At 37.3% G+C, this 14739-nt stretch overlaps 1 protein-coding gene across 3 annotated transcripts in view; it reads right to left on the bottom strand.

Annotated features, from left to right (window-relative positions):
* Positions 1-307: 307 nt before the first annotated feature.
* The window catches only part of ZBTB11 (zinc finger and BTB domain containing 11), a 32958-nt gene continuing 18526 nt past the window's right edge, over positions 308-14739 (bottom strand). For all 3 annotated transcript variants that reach the window (XM_072811821.1, XM_072811822.1, XM_072811823.1), the window contains exons 4-11: positions 11819-12663; positions 11396-11575; positions 8670-8915; positions 7200-7344; positions 6397-6514; positions 3376-3534; positions 3084-3259; positions 308-2488 (exon numbers count right to left, since the gene is read on the bottom strand). In XM_072811821.1, the coding sequence (XP_072667922.1) occupies positions 1971-2488; positions 3084-3259; positions 3376-3534; positions 6397-6514; positions 7200-7344; positions 8670-8915; positions 11396-11575; positions 11819-12663 (2387 nt within the window). In that variant the 3' untranslated portion in view covers positions 308-1970. The remainder of the gene's footprint in view (positions 2489-3083; positions 3260-3375; positions 3535-6396; positions 6515-7199; positions 7345-8669; positions 8916-11395; positions 11576-11818; positions 12664-14739) is intronic.

The raw sequence follows: 14739 nt of genomic DNA, 5'->3' as shown, positions 1-14739 counted from the left end.
ACACATTTTTAAAAAAGTAATCTCCATGCCCAACATGGGGCTCAAACTCCCAACCTCAAGACTAAAGAGTCACATACATTCTCTACCGACTAAGCCAGCCGGACACAAAGTGGGCAGTAAATCACACAGGTTTCAATTTGGGGGTAAAATTGCTTATGGGAACGAAGTTTTAACATTATTATGTTTCCACCCAGTGTTTACTTTTTAATGTATTCAATTCCCCTTCCCTTTAATAATGGATTAGGTTCAATAACATATCAAATAAAACAGCAAGTGATTTACAAAGTGACAAGCTCAACTCTGAAGCTTATGCTTTTAAACAAGATTCAACATCTTTTATTTACATATTTTTGACATACATTAATGGTCTCATACAATTAACTAAATCTAGTAACAACAGTGAAGATGGAACATAAAAGACAATTCCAAATTTGAGCTGGGTTGAAATACATTTTCACTAACTGAAAGGTACGATGAACAAGCAGCCATTATGAAGTCATAGACTGTATGTCAATTCACTTAAAATAGAAAGTCAGCCACACAGCTACAGAAACAATGGGAAATTTGCGAATGCAAATATTACATATGCAGGTATAATGCATGCATGGCATCACATTTATTCTTTATTTTTTAAGCCATTTTTTTAAAGTAAACTGGAGTAAGTATCTTAATATATGTACATCAAGGCACATTCTTTTCTTGTGCTTTAGGAATGATTTACATGTGATTTGCTTATATCTTCATTTTATACCTTATATTAGCTTCTAATATTTAAAAAGTTTAATCCTAACAATTATAGTTTGAGTGGTAGTTTCCCACAGTTATTTTGAAGATCAGAAAACTGGATAGCTTCTAGGAGTGGGAATTAAAAAAAAAAAAATCAAACACACAAATAAATATAATTCTCAGGTAACTTTTAAAAATAATTTACTTTCGACAATTTGGTGGAGCATAATCAATTAACTTCTTTAAGTCGTATACTAAAATGAGGGCTGAATTGAAGACTTTTCAATATTTTGAAGTTCCTTGACAATTATAGGGTATCCACAGGACCGCTGTAGAGGTCTATATTGCTATCCTATTTCTAAATTGCAGTTTTTCAACAAAATTGAACAATTAAACATGATACAAAAGCTGCAAACATATGAAATCTAGTTTTAACTTGTTCATTCTTCAGCAAAAGAAGATTATTTTTTTTTCATTCATTGTCCCATGTTATCAAGGAGAAATTTCCCATCAACAGTGTTTAGTAACAGTGTCCTTTGCTCATGGTCAATTTACTTGCCTTGAAGAGATAGTATATAGTAAGGCTTTAATAGGCATTTCATGCATTTTAATGGCATTTAAAAAATCAGCTATTTATTTAAGGGTTCCCCATACAGATTAAGTATACTGTGCAAACTTGATTACAACATGTAACTCATTAAGTGCTTTAAAATAGAATAAATCCCTGACTTATAAGGGGTTAAAATAAATAGTAAGTCAAGAATCACAGATTTGAAGCATTTTAAAAATGTAATATACCTATGCATCCTACTAAAATGCTTTATATTAGAATTTTTTTTCAACCTATAAACAGGGCAAATGAAATCACAAACCTCTCTATTTTGATAATAAAAGAGAAGAAGATCTGACTAGTGCAGCCTTTTAAACTCAAAGTATGTAATAATGTCAAAATGCAAGTGAAACTATATAGATTTTAATTTAGTACAGTCCTTTATAAACATTAATTCATAAAAAGTACACCATGATAAACCAATGCCACCAAGTACACTTGTTTTCAATTTCTTTACAGTAAATGGACTTTTCAACAGAACCCATTAGCCAGACAAACCGTTCAGAAATGTTAAAACCTCACCAAACAGCCCAGAACCTTGACATACAAAATCTAGGCAGAGTCACACAGTCCTGTAAACAAATGTTCTGTGAGTTCAGTATACACGTCACTTCTCTTATCTCCATTACTGCCTTCATTCTGCTTCCGAAATATGGGCCACCTCCACTTCAACAGTTTGAATAGCTTCTGCGACTTCCGACAGCTTCTGTCCCTGCTGTTGTGCCAGCACATAATTAACCACTTGCATAATACTTTGGTCAGAAAGTGTAGATACTGATGGACACTCTTCTGTAGCCGCGACAGCTTCGAGCGCTTCCATGGTTTCTCCGGTCACTACCACAGTTTCGAGTTCTTGAGGACCACTGCTTTCCTGTTCCTGCATATCTGCTGTTAAGATGCTAACGGCATGTTCCACTTGAGTTCCTTGGTTATGAAACTGAAGGGTATCTTTTTCCAGCATAATTTTGCAAGGCACATAATCTCTGTGGAACTTAGTCATGTGTTTACGGAGCGTCCGAGCATCTATGTAGGCTTCGCTACATACGGGGCAGACGTAGGGCCGTTCGCCAGTATGTGTTCTGACGTGGCGCTTTAGAGATCGGGCGTCAGCCCAAGCTACTCCACAGGTTAAGCATTCAAATGGCTTAACTCCTATTAAAGGGAGGGGGGCGGAGAGAGAGAGATGCGTGTGGTAAGGTACGAAATACAGTGACGTTCCCTGATATATAATGGTTCTTTTTTTTTTTTTTTATAATGGTTCTAAGTACAGCCACCCACAGCCCTTTCTATGTGGACCTGGCAATCTTTTATTCAGGACCTTAATGCTGTACCGTGGAATAAACTAGATTCTGCACTCTAATCTCTCCAGACGTGTTTCCAATAAAAGAAGTTATTGACAGACAATTTTGAGTTTTCCAGGCATAGTCTCGATAGCCTTCCCTGCAATCTTATAATCTTAGGGTAAGGAAATACCCTGAATAGTACTCTGAATAGTCCAATTCAGCATAAAAATGTTGACCTAGAATATTAAGCTCACTTAAAAAAAAGGAAAACTATCTACATATGCAACCACTAGGTACCCAGGTTCAGTATCACCTCGATCACTTGAATAAATATTACATGATATGAGCTTCAACTCTTATCAAAGGAAGGTGAGGTAACAGGCAAGAGGGCTGGTAAAAGGACACCCACTACTGGGTTGGCTTTTTATTCTATTTCAATATATACATAATTTAGGTACAGTTACCTTCATGGTTGTTCATGTGTCTCCTATACTCTCTTAGCTGAGTGAATTTCCTTCCACATTGTTCACACACCCGTTCCAGGTTCTGCTTTGCTCTTCCTTTTTTTCCATGGGTAGCTTTCTTTACATGTCTTCTGAACAATGCTTTCTCATAAAATTCTTTGCCACATATATTACACCTATAATAGGGAGGAAAAACCTAAATTATTTTTTTCCAAAGCAACAGCATCCAAAAGAATTAATACAGGTACACATACATCTCAATTAAGTTCAGATCCTGCTCAAATTTTTCTACCTGTAAGGCTCAGTGACAGAATGAGACTTCACATGGGAATACCAATCTTTCTTCCAGCTATAGCACTTATCACAAAATTGGCACTGGAATGGCTTCACACCGAGATGTTTGTTCATGTGCTGACGAAGATCTCTAGCTTCAAAGAAACTTTTTTCACATCTGCAACAATAAAGTTCAAGCACTCAATCAGATCACTTTATTATTCTTTTATTTTTATTTTTTTATTTTTTTAAAAAATTTTTATTTATTTATGATAGTCACACACACAGAGAGAGAGAGAGGCAGAGACACAGGCAGAGGGAGAAGCAGGCTCCATGCACCGGGAGCCCGACGTGGGATTCGATCCCGGGTCTCCAGGATCGCGCCCTGGGCCAAAGGCCGGCGCCAAACTGCTGTGCCACCCAGGGATCCCACTTTATTATTCTTTTAAAACAGATTTCCAAGACTTGGGTTGCTAGAACTGTACAAAATGATCCCAAATGAAAACACAAGAATTCACCTACTATTCCAATCTTGCAATAAGGCTTCAGGGTTTTAACTTCTTTTAGCTCTGAAGTACTGGAAACATTTTTTAAAGTTTTTATTTAAACTCCAGTTAGTAACATAATTTCAGGTGTACAATATAGTGACTCAACACTTCCATATACTACCCAGCGCTCAACATTAACAAGTGCCCTCCTTAATGCCCATCACCTATTTGATCCATCCCCGAAGCACCTCTCCTCCCGCAACCTTCAGTTCTATAGTTAAGAGTCTGTTTCTTGGTTTGCCTCCCTCTTTTTTTCCCCTTCTTTTTGTTTCTAGTACTACAAACATTTTAGAATGAACCATGCAGAGCTCTCAAAGGCTGTTATATAAGACATTTGTTTTGTTTCTCCCTTATGCCCCCTCTGATCCCCCTTTTTACTCTCTCCCGTTCTCTGTCCATGTGTTTGGAGTAGGCCTCACTGTAGACCATAGGGTGAAGCAACTGCCTCAGGCCTAAGTCAATCAGAGCACAGCATTCCCTTGGCTGTAATTACTGATTAGGGATAATCAAAGGACTTAACCAGATCCAATGGATATGGATCTCAGAACCTAGATAGGAATTACCAAAAAAGCAGCTTGAGGATTCGGGAGTGAAGATGTGAGGCTGAAACCATTGCTACTGCCTTGTCCAGAGAGCCTTGGAGACACCAAGTGCTAATGAATGTGAATCTAGTTTACATTAAACCATTCAGACTCCTAGACTTTACCTTTCATTGAAGCCAGTTTAGGTTGGGTTTTCTCTCACTTGCAACTAAAAATCTATTGGTAATAAAATATACTTGTTTTATATAATAAGACCAATTAAAGTGACATCAGCAAAAATGGCAGTCAGGAACCCCACAAGCCCACCGCTCCACAAAACTGGCCCAAACTATGAGAATCAATTTTACCGGAACTCTGAAAGTGCTTAGAAGTATACAGCGACCAGGCAAACATATAATAATAAAAAAAAAAATCATTAAATCTTGGTAAGAGAATTTTGTAGCATTTGAACTTGCCTTGGTCCCATTCCCTGCCTCAGTTCGGAAGCAGCCATGAAGACTGCATTCCCACCAGGGGTTCCTAGTGCCCAAGGGACTTTTCTCAAAGAACTGTGATTGTCTCTCTTAACCGACCTGGTGACTCCCTGAAAGATCCCCTCAAAGAGCCTGCCATTTTGTTCACCCAACTCTATCAGGGCTGAGGACTTGGGGGTGGAAAGGAGAAGTCTGTTGAAAACATTTAAAGGCAAATGTATTTGCCTCTGCACTGGGCAAGGAATAACAGTTTGGTTCAAACAATATATAAACCAAGAGCTTGGGAAAAAAGCCTGGGGAATGAAATGGTGATAGAATGGGGGCTTTGGAAAACTCTCAGATTCCCAGGAACTGAGATCCACACACTTGTCCAGGGCAAAACATAGTTAGAAAAGACCTGAGGGAAAAAAAAAAAAAAGAAAAGACCTGAGAAGGCCCTGAGCTCTCATCTCTGGCTGACTCTGCACCAACAGAAGAGAAAACCAAAATAGAGTTGTTAACAGCTTGGCTGAGTGTTGAAGGCATTCTGGAATTAGACAATGGTGATATCTAATTGCACAATGTATTAAATGTACTAAAAGTCAGTGGATTAGACATTTTGAAATGATGAATTTTATATTGAGCTTTATCTCAATTATAAAAGAGGTCTCGGAATGCCTGGGTGGCTCAGTGGTTGAGCGTCTGCCTTCAGCCCAGGGGCCTGATCCTGGAGTCCCAGGATTGAGTCCCATGTTGGGCTCCCTGCAGGGAGCTACCTCTCTCTCTGCCTGTGTCCCTGCCTCTCTCTCAATCTTGGTCTCTCATGAATAAATAAATAAATCTTAAAAACAAAACAAAACAAAACAAAAAAAAAAAGAGGTCTCAAGAGGCTTTGGAAAAGAAAAAGTCTGAAAAGGGAAAAAACTAGCAGACAGCCCAGCACCTTAGACAAACTGCCTAGCAAAAAATCTCTCGCTTGCACTGGAAACCTTTCTTATAGTCTCCATCTCCAGGTAATTACATTTGAAAAATATCTTTAAATTATTTTAAGTGAGTGATGTGGTATGGTGATTTCTAAATAAAACTAAAAAACCATAAATATCAACACCTAAGCAAAAAGAAGAAAAAAAGACTGATCCAAATCAAGAATAAATAACAAAAAGAATAAATAACAATTCAATATTATCTTCAAACATTTCCTTGTATTTTTTTTAGCTTTATTAAGGTATAACTGACAAAACTGTAAGATATTTAAAATGTACATAATGGTTTGATAAACGTATCCACTGTGAAAAGATTCCTCCTATCTAGTTAATTCATGTACCCATCACATTAGATATACGTATATATGTGTTTAAGTTCCACTCCCTTAGCAAATTTCAATTACACAATAGTGCTAGAGACTAGAGTTATCTCAAATATTTTCTTTTGAAAATGACTTTCAAGTAGACCTACTAGGAACACAGAAAATTTAACAGTTTGTTTATGAAATACTTACTGAGTACAATGATAGCCTCGAACTTCAGGCTTTGGCTGGTGTTTCTTTAGGTGCTTGCTGAGTCCAGAGCCCCTATGAAAAGACTTTCCACAAACTGAGCAGAGGTACTTGGACTCACCTATAAAAGATAAAAAAGATCACAAATCCAACAATCAGGTGTTTTCCAACAGAATACTTTATGTCCTACTTCAGAACTTACTTTACCAAGGGGACAAAGAAGCTATCACATTTGGCAGCCACATCTCAGAACAAACCAGGTCAGAATCTCTTATTTCCTCTCAGCTACAGCACTAGCAAAGTTACCACTACCCAAAGAAACGTGACATGCTTGCATAATCCTCAGATTCTAGTAGTACAGAGTTGAATACAAGTTCTAGAACCGGTATCTACCCTTGAGTAACAAATTCCACCTAACTGCTATAAGCACTAGAAAATAATTACATATGGACTAAAAGTTCTAATAAAATGATAAGCCCTATACCATGCTGGCAGTTACATCTGCGTATTAATGAACTTTTTAAAAGCATGACTATTTCATTAGGTGCCTGGATCTAAATTATGCACGATTTAATATTCAGTACATTTTTTCCTACACTGAGGGAAACAATGAATATTCTTACACCAACTTTAAGACAGACTTAAAACTAGATTTAAGAACACTTTTTAGCCTTACTTTCATTAATAAAAAACTGCACGCATACAGCCATCAGTATATCAATACATTTTCTAAAGTAATTATAGCATAACCAATAGAACAGCATATAATATAATGTGGAGCTATATCAATACAAATTTCTCATTACCTGTGTGAATACTCATATGTTCTTGAAGACTCCGTTTGGTAACAAATGACTTAACACATAGTTCACACTGGAACTGCTTTTGTGACTGATGGAGACTCTGGTGTAATTTTAGACCATGCTTATAGATGAAAGTCTTTCCACAGACCTAAGAGCACAGGTGTTTAAACCAATAAAATAGAAAAAGAGAAATCAGGGCTGCTGCTGAAGGATGAGGACAGAGAAAGTGTATGCCATTTTAAAGAAAAAGAATTACAAACAAAATGACAAACTGAAAGCTGAAACAAGTGTCAAGGGTATTAGCTGGTTGATCATCTTCTGACTCAGTACTTAACAAATATTGCTACTTTTCTTACATCCAGGTGATCACTGGAGCTCAAAGCAGTACAAAAGACCCTCACACTGTCCTTGTCAGACTAGTAAACAGTATACCTATATTAAAAGAGACACAGGAGCTTTATCAAGAAAATATGCTGATTTCTTGCTACATCAACTAGAACAGTGTTTCTCAAACTCTCTGTGATGAAGAACTAGGGTTTTATTTTTCCTTTCCTCAATCCATTTTTTTGTTGAATATGATAAAAATATCACGATGTCAATTGCCCTGACAGTGTCTCGATGTCTACTCTCAATTTCTGTACATACCTTCCATGGACCACAGATTTTGAGTAGTGCTACACTAGAAGACCAGATGCCCAGTTAATGCCTATCTTTAAAATTTATGAATAAAATGATGCTTAGGACTTGGCTTCAAAAGACATGAGGGGATGAGGGAGTAGGACAGTGAGTGACAGTTATGCATAAAACACAGTTGACCATGTGTTGATTAGTTACTGATGCTGGTACATGAGGGTCAACTCTATTCTGTTATAATAAAAAGCTAAAAAAAAAAAAAAGAAAGAAAGAAAGAAAAAAGTGTGTGTAGGGAGAGAATCATTAAAAGTCTCATTGGGGAAAAAAATGGGGTCATGCTTATATGCAAGGCTACAGGGGCTACTAGAGAATTTTCACTGCTCCAAATAGCTCTGAGCTGGTTAATCACAAGATTCTTTACCTAGAAGTTTTATTTAGGCATTTAGATAGTCTCAGTCCTCAGCTCTAGACAACACACAGCTTAGAAGGATTTTTGCTAAGGAGATTTGTTTAAGCCTTGGGTTCCTTTTCAGTCCAGACTGGTCCTGCTGAAGGTTAAAGGGATGAATGGAATAATGAACTGGTTATTCTCACCCAGTATATCCTCTGAATCCTAGTAAGTTTCATGACCATCCTAATACATTCATTTCAAATCACAACAAATTAAGGAGCAAAATAAAGAACACAATTGGGAATCACCCTTAATCCAAGCAACAAACTGAGAAAGTCCTAGAATTCTGTGACGTTTTACAGAAGTGAGGGTGACTCCAGATCAACCAGTCTCATAACTAGTTAAGTTCAAATCTTCTTTATATAATAAAATAAACTTCATGGCTTTACCTGACATGCATGTGGCTTTACACCTGTATGCTTTAACATGTGTATTCGAAGAGAATATAATTTAGGTAATGTCCTTCCACATATGGAACATATAAATTCTCTTTTGGTTCTCCCCTTCTCAGACGACGTTCCTGATGTCTCATTAGATGCAGAATTGGAAGAGGATGAAGTGGGTGCATCTTTTCTGGTATGCCGAATAAGATGTGCTCGCAAGGAGGCACTGTACTGAAACTGTTTTTTACACAACTACAAAAAAAAGTAAATAAAATTCTAAGTGTAATTCTCTAACAAATGTTAAGTGAAACTTGACTCTTATTTCAGTTTCCCATTTTGTTACAAGCATATAAATCAATAAAATAGCATATAGTATACTATATAAAAGACAATATGCTAGGAATCAAATATAAGGACAAGAGGTGTTAAGACCCAGCCCCTACTCTGGAGAGGTTCATAATCTAACCATAGAGGGAGTAAGCGAAGCAATAAAAAAAGGCATCACAATGAGGAAACTAGGTCTGTCTAGAAGGAATAGGAGGACACAGAGACAGAAGAACGCTATCATTATATGAGTAGCAGTTGTTAGTTCGAGTAAAACTAGGGGTTAGAGAACGTAGAAAGATAGAACTGTGATGGTCCCTAAAATTCTTCTTTTGGTCTACTATTTATATGTATTTTTTCACTCTCTCATGATGCTTATCTTGGTAACTCTAACATGAATGAATAATGGATGGGGGCTCTCTCCCTTCACCCCTTCACTCCCTACACATACGCAGACCCTTCTCATCACCTTACTTTCTCAATATAGCTATGTCGTTGTTTTGACTAATTTCCGTGTTCACATTTTTTCCATGATGTAGTTATTATTACAGCTGGGCCACATAGTACACTACGATTCTCCCTTTCTCTGTTTTACTTATTTCTCTTTGTATTTACTGCTAATTCATCACCAAACCCTTCCCTCAATTGTCTACTGAGAGCAGATTGAAAGACATCACCTTAAGAAAGAGATCTCTGTCAAGCATTCTGTCCTGTTCCAACCTGGACTGGTTGTTTCCTATGCTTGGACTCTGCAGAATTGGCCCCCATGTTTCCCGGTTTCCCAGGTCTTGCTCATTTATTGGAACACCTCTGCCAATAAGCTTCCTGAGAAAGGGAGTTTGGGAGGTAAAACTTTTGAGATCTTGCATGTCTAAAAATGTTCTTATCTACCATCACAAATAACTGATAGTTTGGCTACAGATTTTAAGGTGGAAATAATTTCCCTTTAGAATTTTAAAGACACTGTGCCTTTGTCTTCTAGTTTCCATTGTTGCTGCTGAAAAGCCTGAAGCCAATCTGACCTTTATCTTTTCTACGAGTCTACCTTTTTTTTCCCCCTCTATCATTATTTATAAGATTTTTTCTTTGTCCCCTGAAGATTTCATAATTTATCTTGATATACATCTACCTTCATCCACGGTTCTGGGTATTTAATGTGCCTTTTTTCACAAGGAAATTTAAATTCTGATATTCTTTCCTTAATGCACCAATGATTTCCTTCTCTCCATGTTCTGTTTGGTGTTATTTGCATATCAGAAATCATACACCAATTCTCTAGATTACTCTCATTTCCTAACTTTTTTATAATTTTTTCTGAGATTTTTATATTTGTAGATCCCTCAAAGTTGCTTTTTCTTGAAAAATTTATCATGGATGATTCCTGATACTGACTCATAATTGAGTGTTAAAAAACGGACTGGAATTTCTGTAATAAGTGGGGTGGGTATGTGGGGAGGTGTTAACCACAGGCTTTAGTCAGCACTCTCTCGAGGTCCTTTGTTACTGGGCTTCAGATTCCTCATCTGCGAGGAACCTTTCTTTCCTTTTGGGTTGAGGGTGTGGCTCCTAACATCCTGGGACTTGAGTAGGTAAAGAGAACTTGAAAGGTCTCCACACTCAATACCTAAGGTTTTACTTTTTCCTTGTTTTGGGTATAGTACATTCACCCTCACTGTACACAGTGTTCCCCAGAGCAGTCATGGTTTTCTCTCTCCCAGAAAATAGAAGACGGATCTTTGGCTGAGGGAGTGGTGGTGATTTAACTGGTTAACAACTGTCTTACAACCAGACTCACTTCTACTTTCAAAGGAGGCTGGCAACACTAATTCCTGAGGCATTTGGTAGTTCTACTATACAATTTGGACAGATTCTTAGCTTTCCCCACTGAAAGCCCAAGAATGAACCCATTCAAATCTGCTAAATTAGTTATTCCCTCTATTTATCAGGGACCAGAAAGTAGTTGCTAAGGTTTCCCCTCCTATTCTCTTTACCCTTCTATGAGTTTTTATTTTTCAATTTTTGAAAGTTTATTTACTTTTAAGTAATCTCTACCTTCAATGTGGGTCTTGAACTCACAAACCCGAGACCACGAGTCACATGCTCTACTGACTGAGATAGCCAGATGCCCCTGAGCTTACATTTTTTTAAATGATAATTTCAGTCTTGTCCTACTAGAATAATATCAGGAAGAAGCAAAGATACATCACTGTTTTTTTGTGGGATTTTGGGGGTGGAGGGGGTCAAAGAAATGACATAATACAAATCAGAAGATGACTCTAACATTGCAATATAAGGGAGACAGAGAACACTGAGAGAATATATAAGTACTAGAATAACAATGAAGCAGTAAACTAGATTCTAGTCATCATGGAGTTAGACCATCTTCAATTAGCTTCCCAATTACTTACTGGACATTTGTAATCTCTAGCTCTTTCATGTTTCAGTGTGTGCATTATAAGAGCATATCGTCTCTGAAAAACCATTCCACATTCCCCACACTTATGGGATGCTGCTTCTTCAGGATTCTCTTTAGTATCTCTTTTTGGTTGTTTCATCTTCTTCCCTCTTTGAACTAATTTCTGGGCTACCTAATTAAGGGACAGAAAGCACATTCTAAGTAAATATATTCCTTTTAATTTTTAAAGCCACGAATCATGTTGTAATATTTCAAATTGATAATATTTTGTTAATATTGGTATTTAAAACATTAGGTTGCTTTCCTGCACCTACGGCCCTTTCCTCCTCAAATAATTTTCATGATAGATATTAAGTTTATGAATAGAATGCTTTTGACTTGAACTAAAATCACAAAGGTCACCTCTCCATCATACCTGCTGAACTGCTGATTTGGGAATGGCTTTCCGTTTCTGTAGCTTTTTCTCCATTCCTTTGTGCAGTCGGATGTATCCCCCTTCATTAACAGAACGCTGCCGAAGCCTGCTTCTGTAGGTTTCATCATCAGGGCCGAGGTCTGTCTTTGCTGCCAGTGCAACCAGATTTTCCTGGTCTTTCAAAGACTGGCCAAGGTTCTGCATATGCTCTGGAATGTCTTCAGCACAGATATTTTCAGGTGATGTGCCATTTCCCATATCATTGTTTTCTGGACAGCTACTGATTACATTCTCTTCTGAAAGTTTGGGGTGAGTATCAGAAACTGTGCTGTCTTCCCCGCTACCTAAAGTTTCTAGTTCTGTCTCACTGTTTTTTGTTGCTAAATCCACAGACTCCATTTGAGGATGGGCACCAGTTATACAGCCTGCAGGTGACACACTGGCTGGAGTCTCTGAAGAAGCCTGGGCTTCAGGGTGTTGTCCCGGCTCTCCATTCTGCTCAGCTTCTGGCAATTCTCCATTCACCAGTAGTACAATTTCACAATCCCCAAGTTCAGTAGATAATGTTGTTGTGGTTCCCTCGCTGCTAGCCGCAGGAGGTGTAGTAACTCCATTCTGCTCTGGTAAGTCCTGGGTAGATGCAACCGTTTGGACTTCACCCTTCTTATATACCGTTAACTGCTTCTCTTCCATTAGTTTATGTACACTTTCACAGATTTCTAAAACTTCCGACATGAAAAGATGACGAGCCAAGATGGCTACATCAGCCATGCTACAGAAGTCAAAACTTAGCACGGAAGTATAGGCAAATTCCAATAAAGGAAGGAAGCTTGCCTTACAAAAACCTACATGGAACAAATAAAATGAGGGTACAAAAAAGTTAAATAACTACTAAAACACCTTAGAAAAACAACTACATGATTATGACAATTTAAAATAAAATATAAAAACAAACATGACCATTTATTCTGCAATTAAACACTCTGGATTTGTTTTGTGTTCTGGTTGCTTAATAAGCCTTGACTAACTCACTTCTATGAGCCGAGTCTCTCAATACCTAAAATAGAAAATAATATCAGACTTACTACCTCAAAGAGTTGTTGTAAGGCAGTCATTTTCAAACTGTACTCCTTAGAACCCCGGGGGTTCCTCAAATTCCCCTCAAGAAACAGCTGCTGGAGAATGGAGGGTAAAAAAAGAGAGGGAGGCAGGTGAGTAGGCAGGGTTCAACCAACCTGTCCCCTAACCTCACTTCTGTTAAGTATAACTGTATATTTTAATAATAGAAGTCCATATAAAAATATGATTGTGAACAAAGTGCTAAACTACTGAAAATCTAAGGACAAGATCTAGCACAGGGGCATTAGCAAAATTTTTCTGTCAAGAATCAGATAATAATTACTGCAGGCTGTAAGGTGTATTTCAACTACTCAACTCTGCCACTGTAAAGAAAAGAGTGGCCAAAGATAGTATGTACACAAATGAGCATGGCTGTGTTCCAACAGGACTTTATTTAAAAGTGAGGGAAGAGAGGATTGCCCCTTTGGGCTATAGTTTACCTATTCCTGGTCTAAGGAAGGAGATAATTACTATCCCATGAGGTATGACATGCTTATTTTACGTGAGAAAATAAAAGCAGTTATTTCTAAGTTCACAATACATCACTTTCAAAAGCCATTAATAAGATCCAAAAATCAGAAGATGTAACAGTGCTAAGTCCAACTCCATCTCCACAACCAGTATGATTAAGAAGCTGTACAGCTTTCCAGAGCTTCTTTATGCAGTTAAGCAAATAATCTTATTCCCCCTTCTTACAGTAGGTAGCATATTATATACACTGCCCCGTGCCTTGCTTTTCTTATGTTATAATTTATCTTGAAGATCTTCTACCAAAACACAGAGACAAAGCAACCTTTTAAAAACTCACATTTGTTATATTTTTCAGTTTGGACTCAAGGCACATAAAACATACTCCTTTTAGATCAGCAGATAAATGATGGAGAAAAAGAAAGGAAGCCTTAAACTGTGAGGTATATTAACAGTCCAGTTGAAAACTGAGGGCACTACATATCAACATTATCAACACGGCTAATTCAGTCATCCTAGGAAAGCTGGTAATTAAATAGGCTGAAGCCATATTAATTCGGCTACAAATTATAAGATCAAGTTAAATAAGCTTGAGGTAAGTACCTCTTTCAAAATGCAAAAAACTCAAACAAAATAATGTATTTTGGCCTTCTACCTAGTACCTTTTTAACTTCTGAGTTTGAAGTCATAAGAAAAAATGCCCCATGAAAGAATTAACACTGTTCTCCAAGGAACACTTTAAATATCTAAAACAATTTTTTCAAAAGCCCACATATTTACTGTACTATACAAAAACACAAAAGAAAATTTAAAAAAATCATTCATAATTCTGCCAAGAGATAAGAGGCAGAGAATTTTGGTATTTTGTTTTTACCCCTAGCCTTTTTACGTAAAGCTAAAAAGTAGTCCCCTAAAAGTGACATATTCATACTTTGCAAAAACATTTTCATCAAAACGGACAATTTTGCAAGACAAAAAAGTTCCAGAGATCCACTACACAACAATGTGAACAAAGTTACTATTGAAAAGTCATTAAGAGGATAAATTTTATAATGGGAGTTTACCAAAATTAAACACCAAAAAAAGAAAAAACAAACCCTGACAACAATGGTTGGTTGTGGTGTTAGGGAATGTTATCAAACAGCTATGTGATCTCCAGCTAACTTGTGAAACTGAACTGAGGCACTCAAAGGCTCCTTACCACCCCCCTTCCTGTTCTTGGAATGTGGGTTCCATTTGCCTTTCTTGCTTCCAGAGGCTGCTCTAAGGACATAACCTTGAGAGAGCGATGTGATACTAAGAACACCTACACAGTTGATGTTAGTAACTTGACA

This window comes from Canis lupus, chromosome 35 (genome assembly GCF_048164855.1).
Source record: "Canis lupus baileyi chromosome 35, mCanLup2.hap1, whole genome shotgun sequence".
NCBI lineage: Eukaryota > Metazoa > Chordata > Mammalia > Carnivora > Canidae > Canis > Canis lupus.
This window is presented reverse-complemented; position numbering and strand designations above follow the sequence as displayed.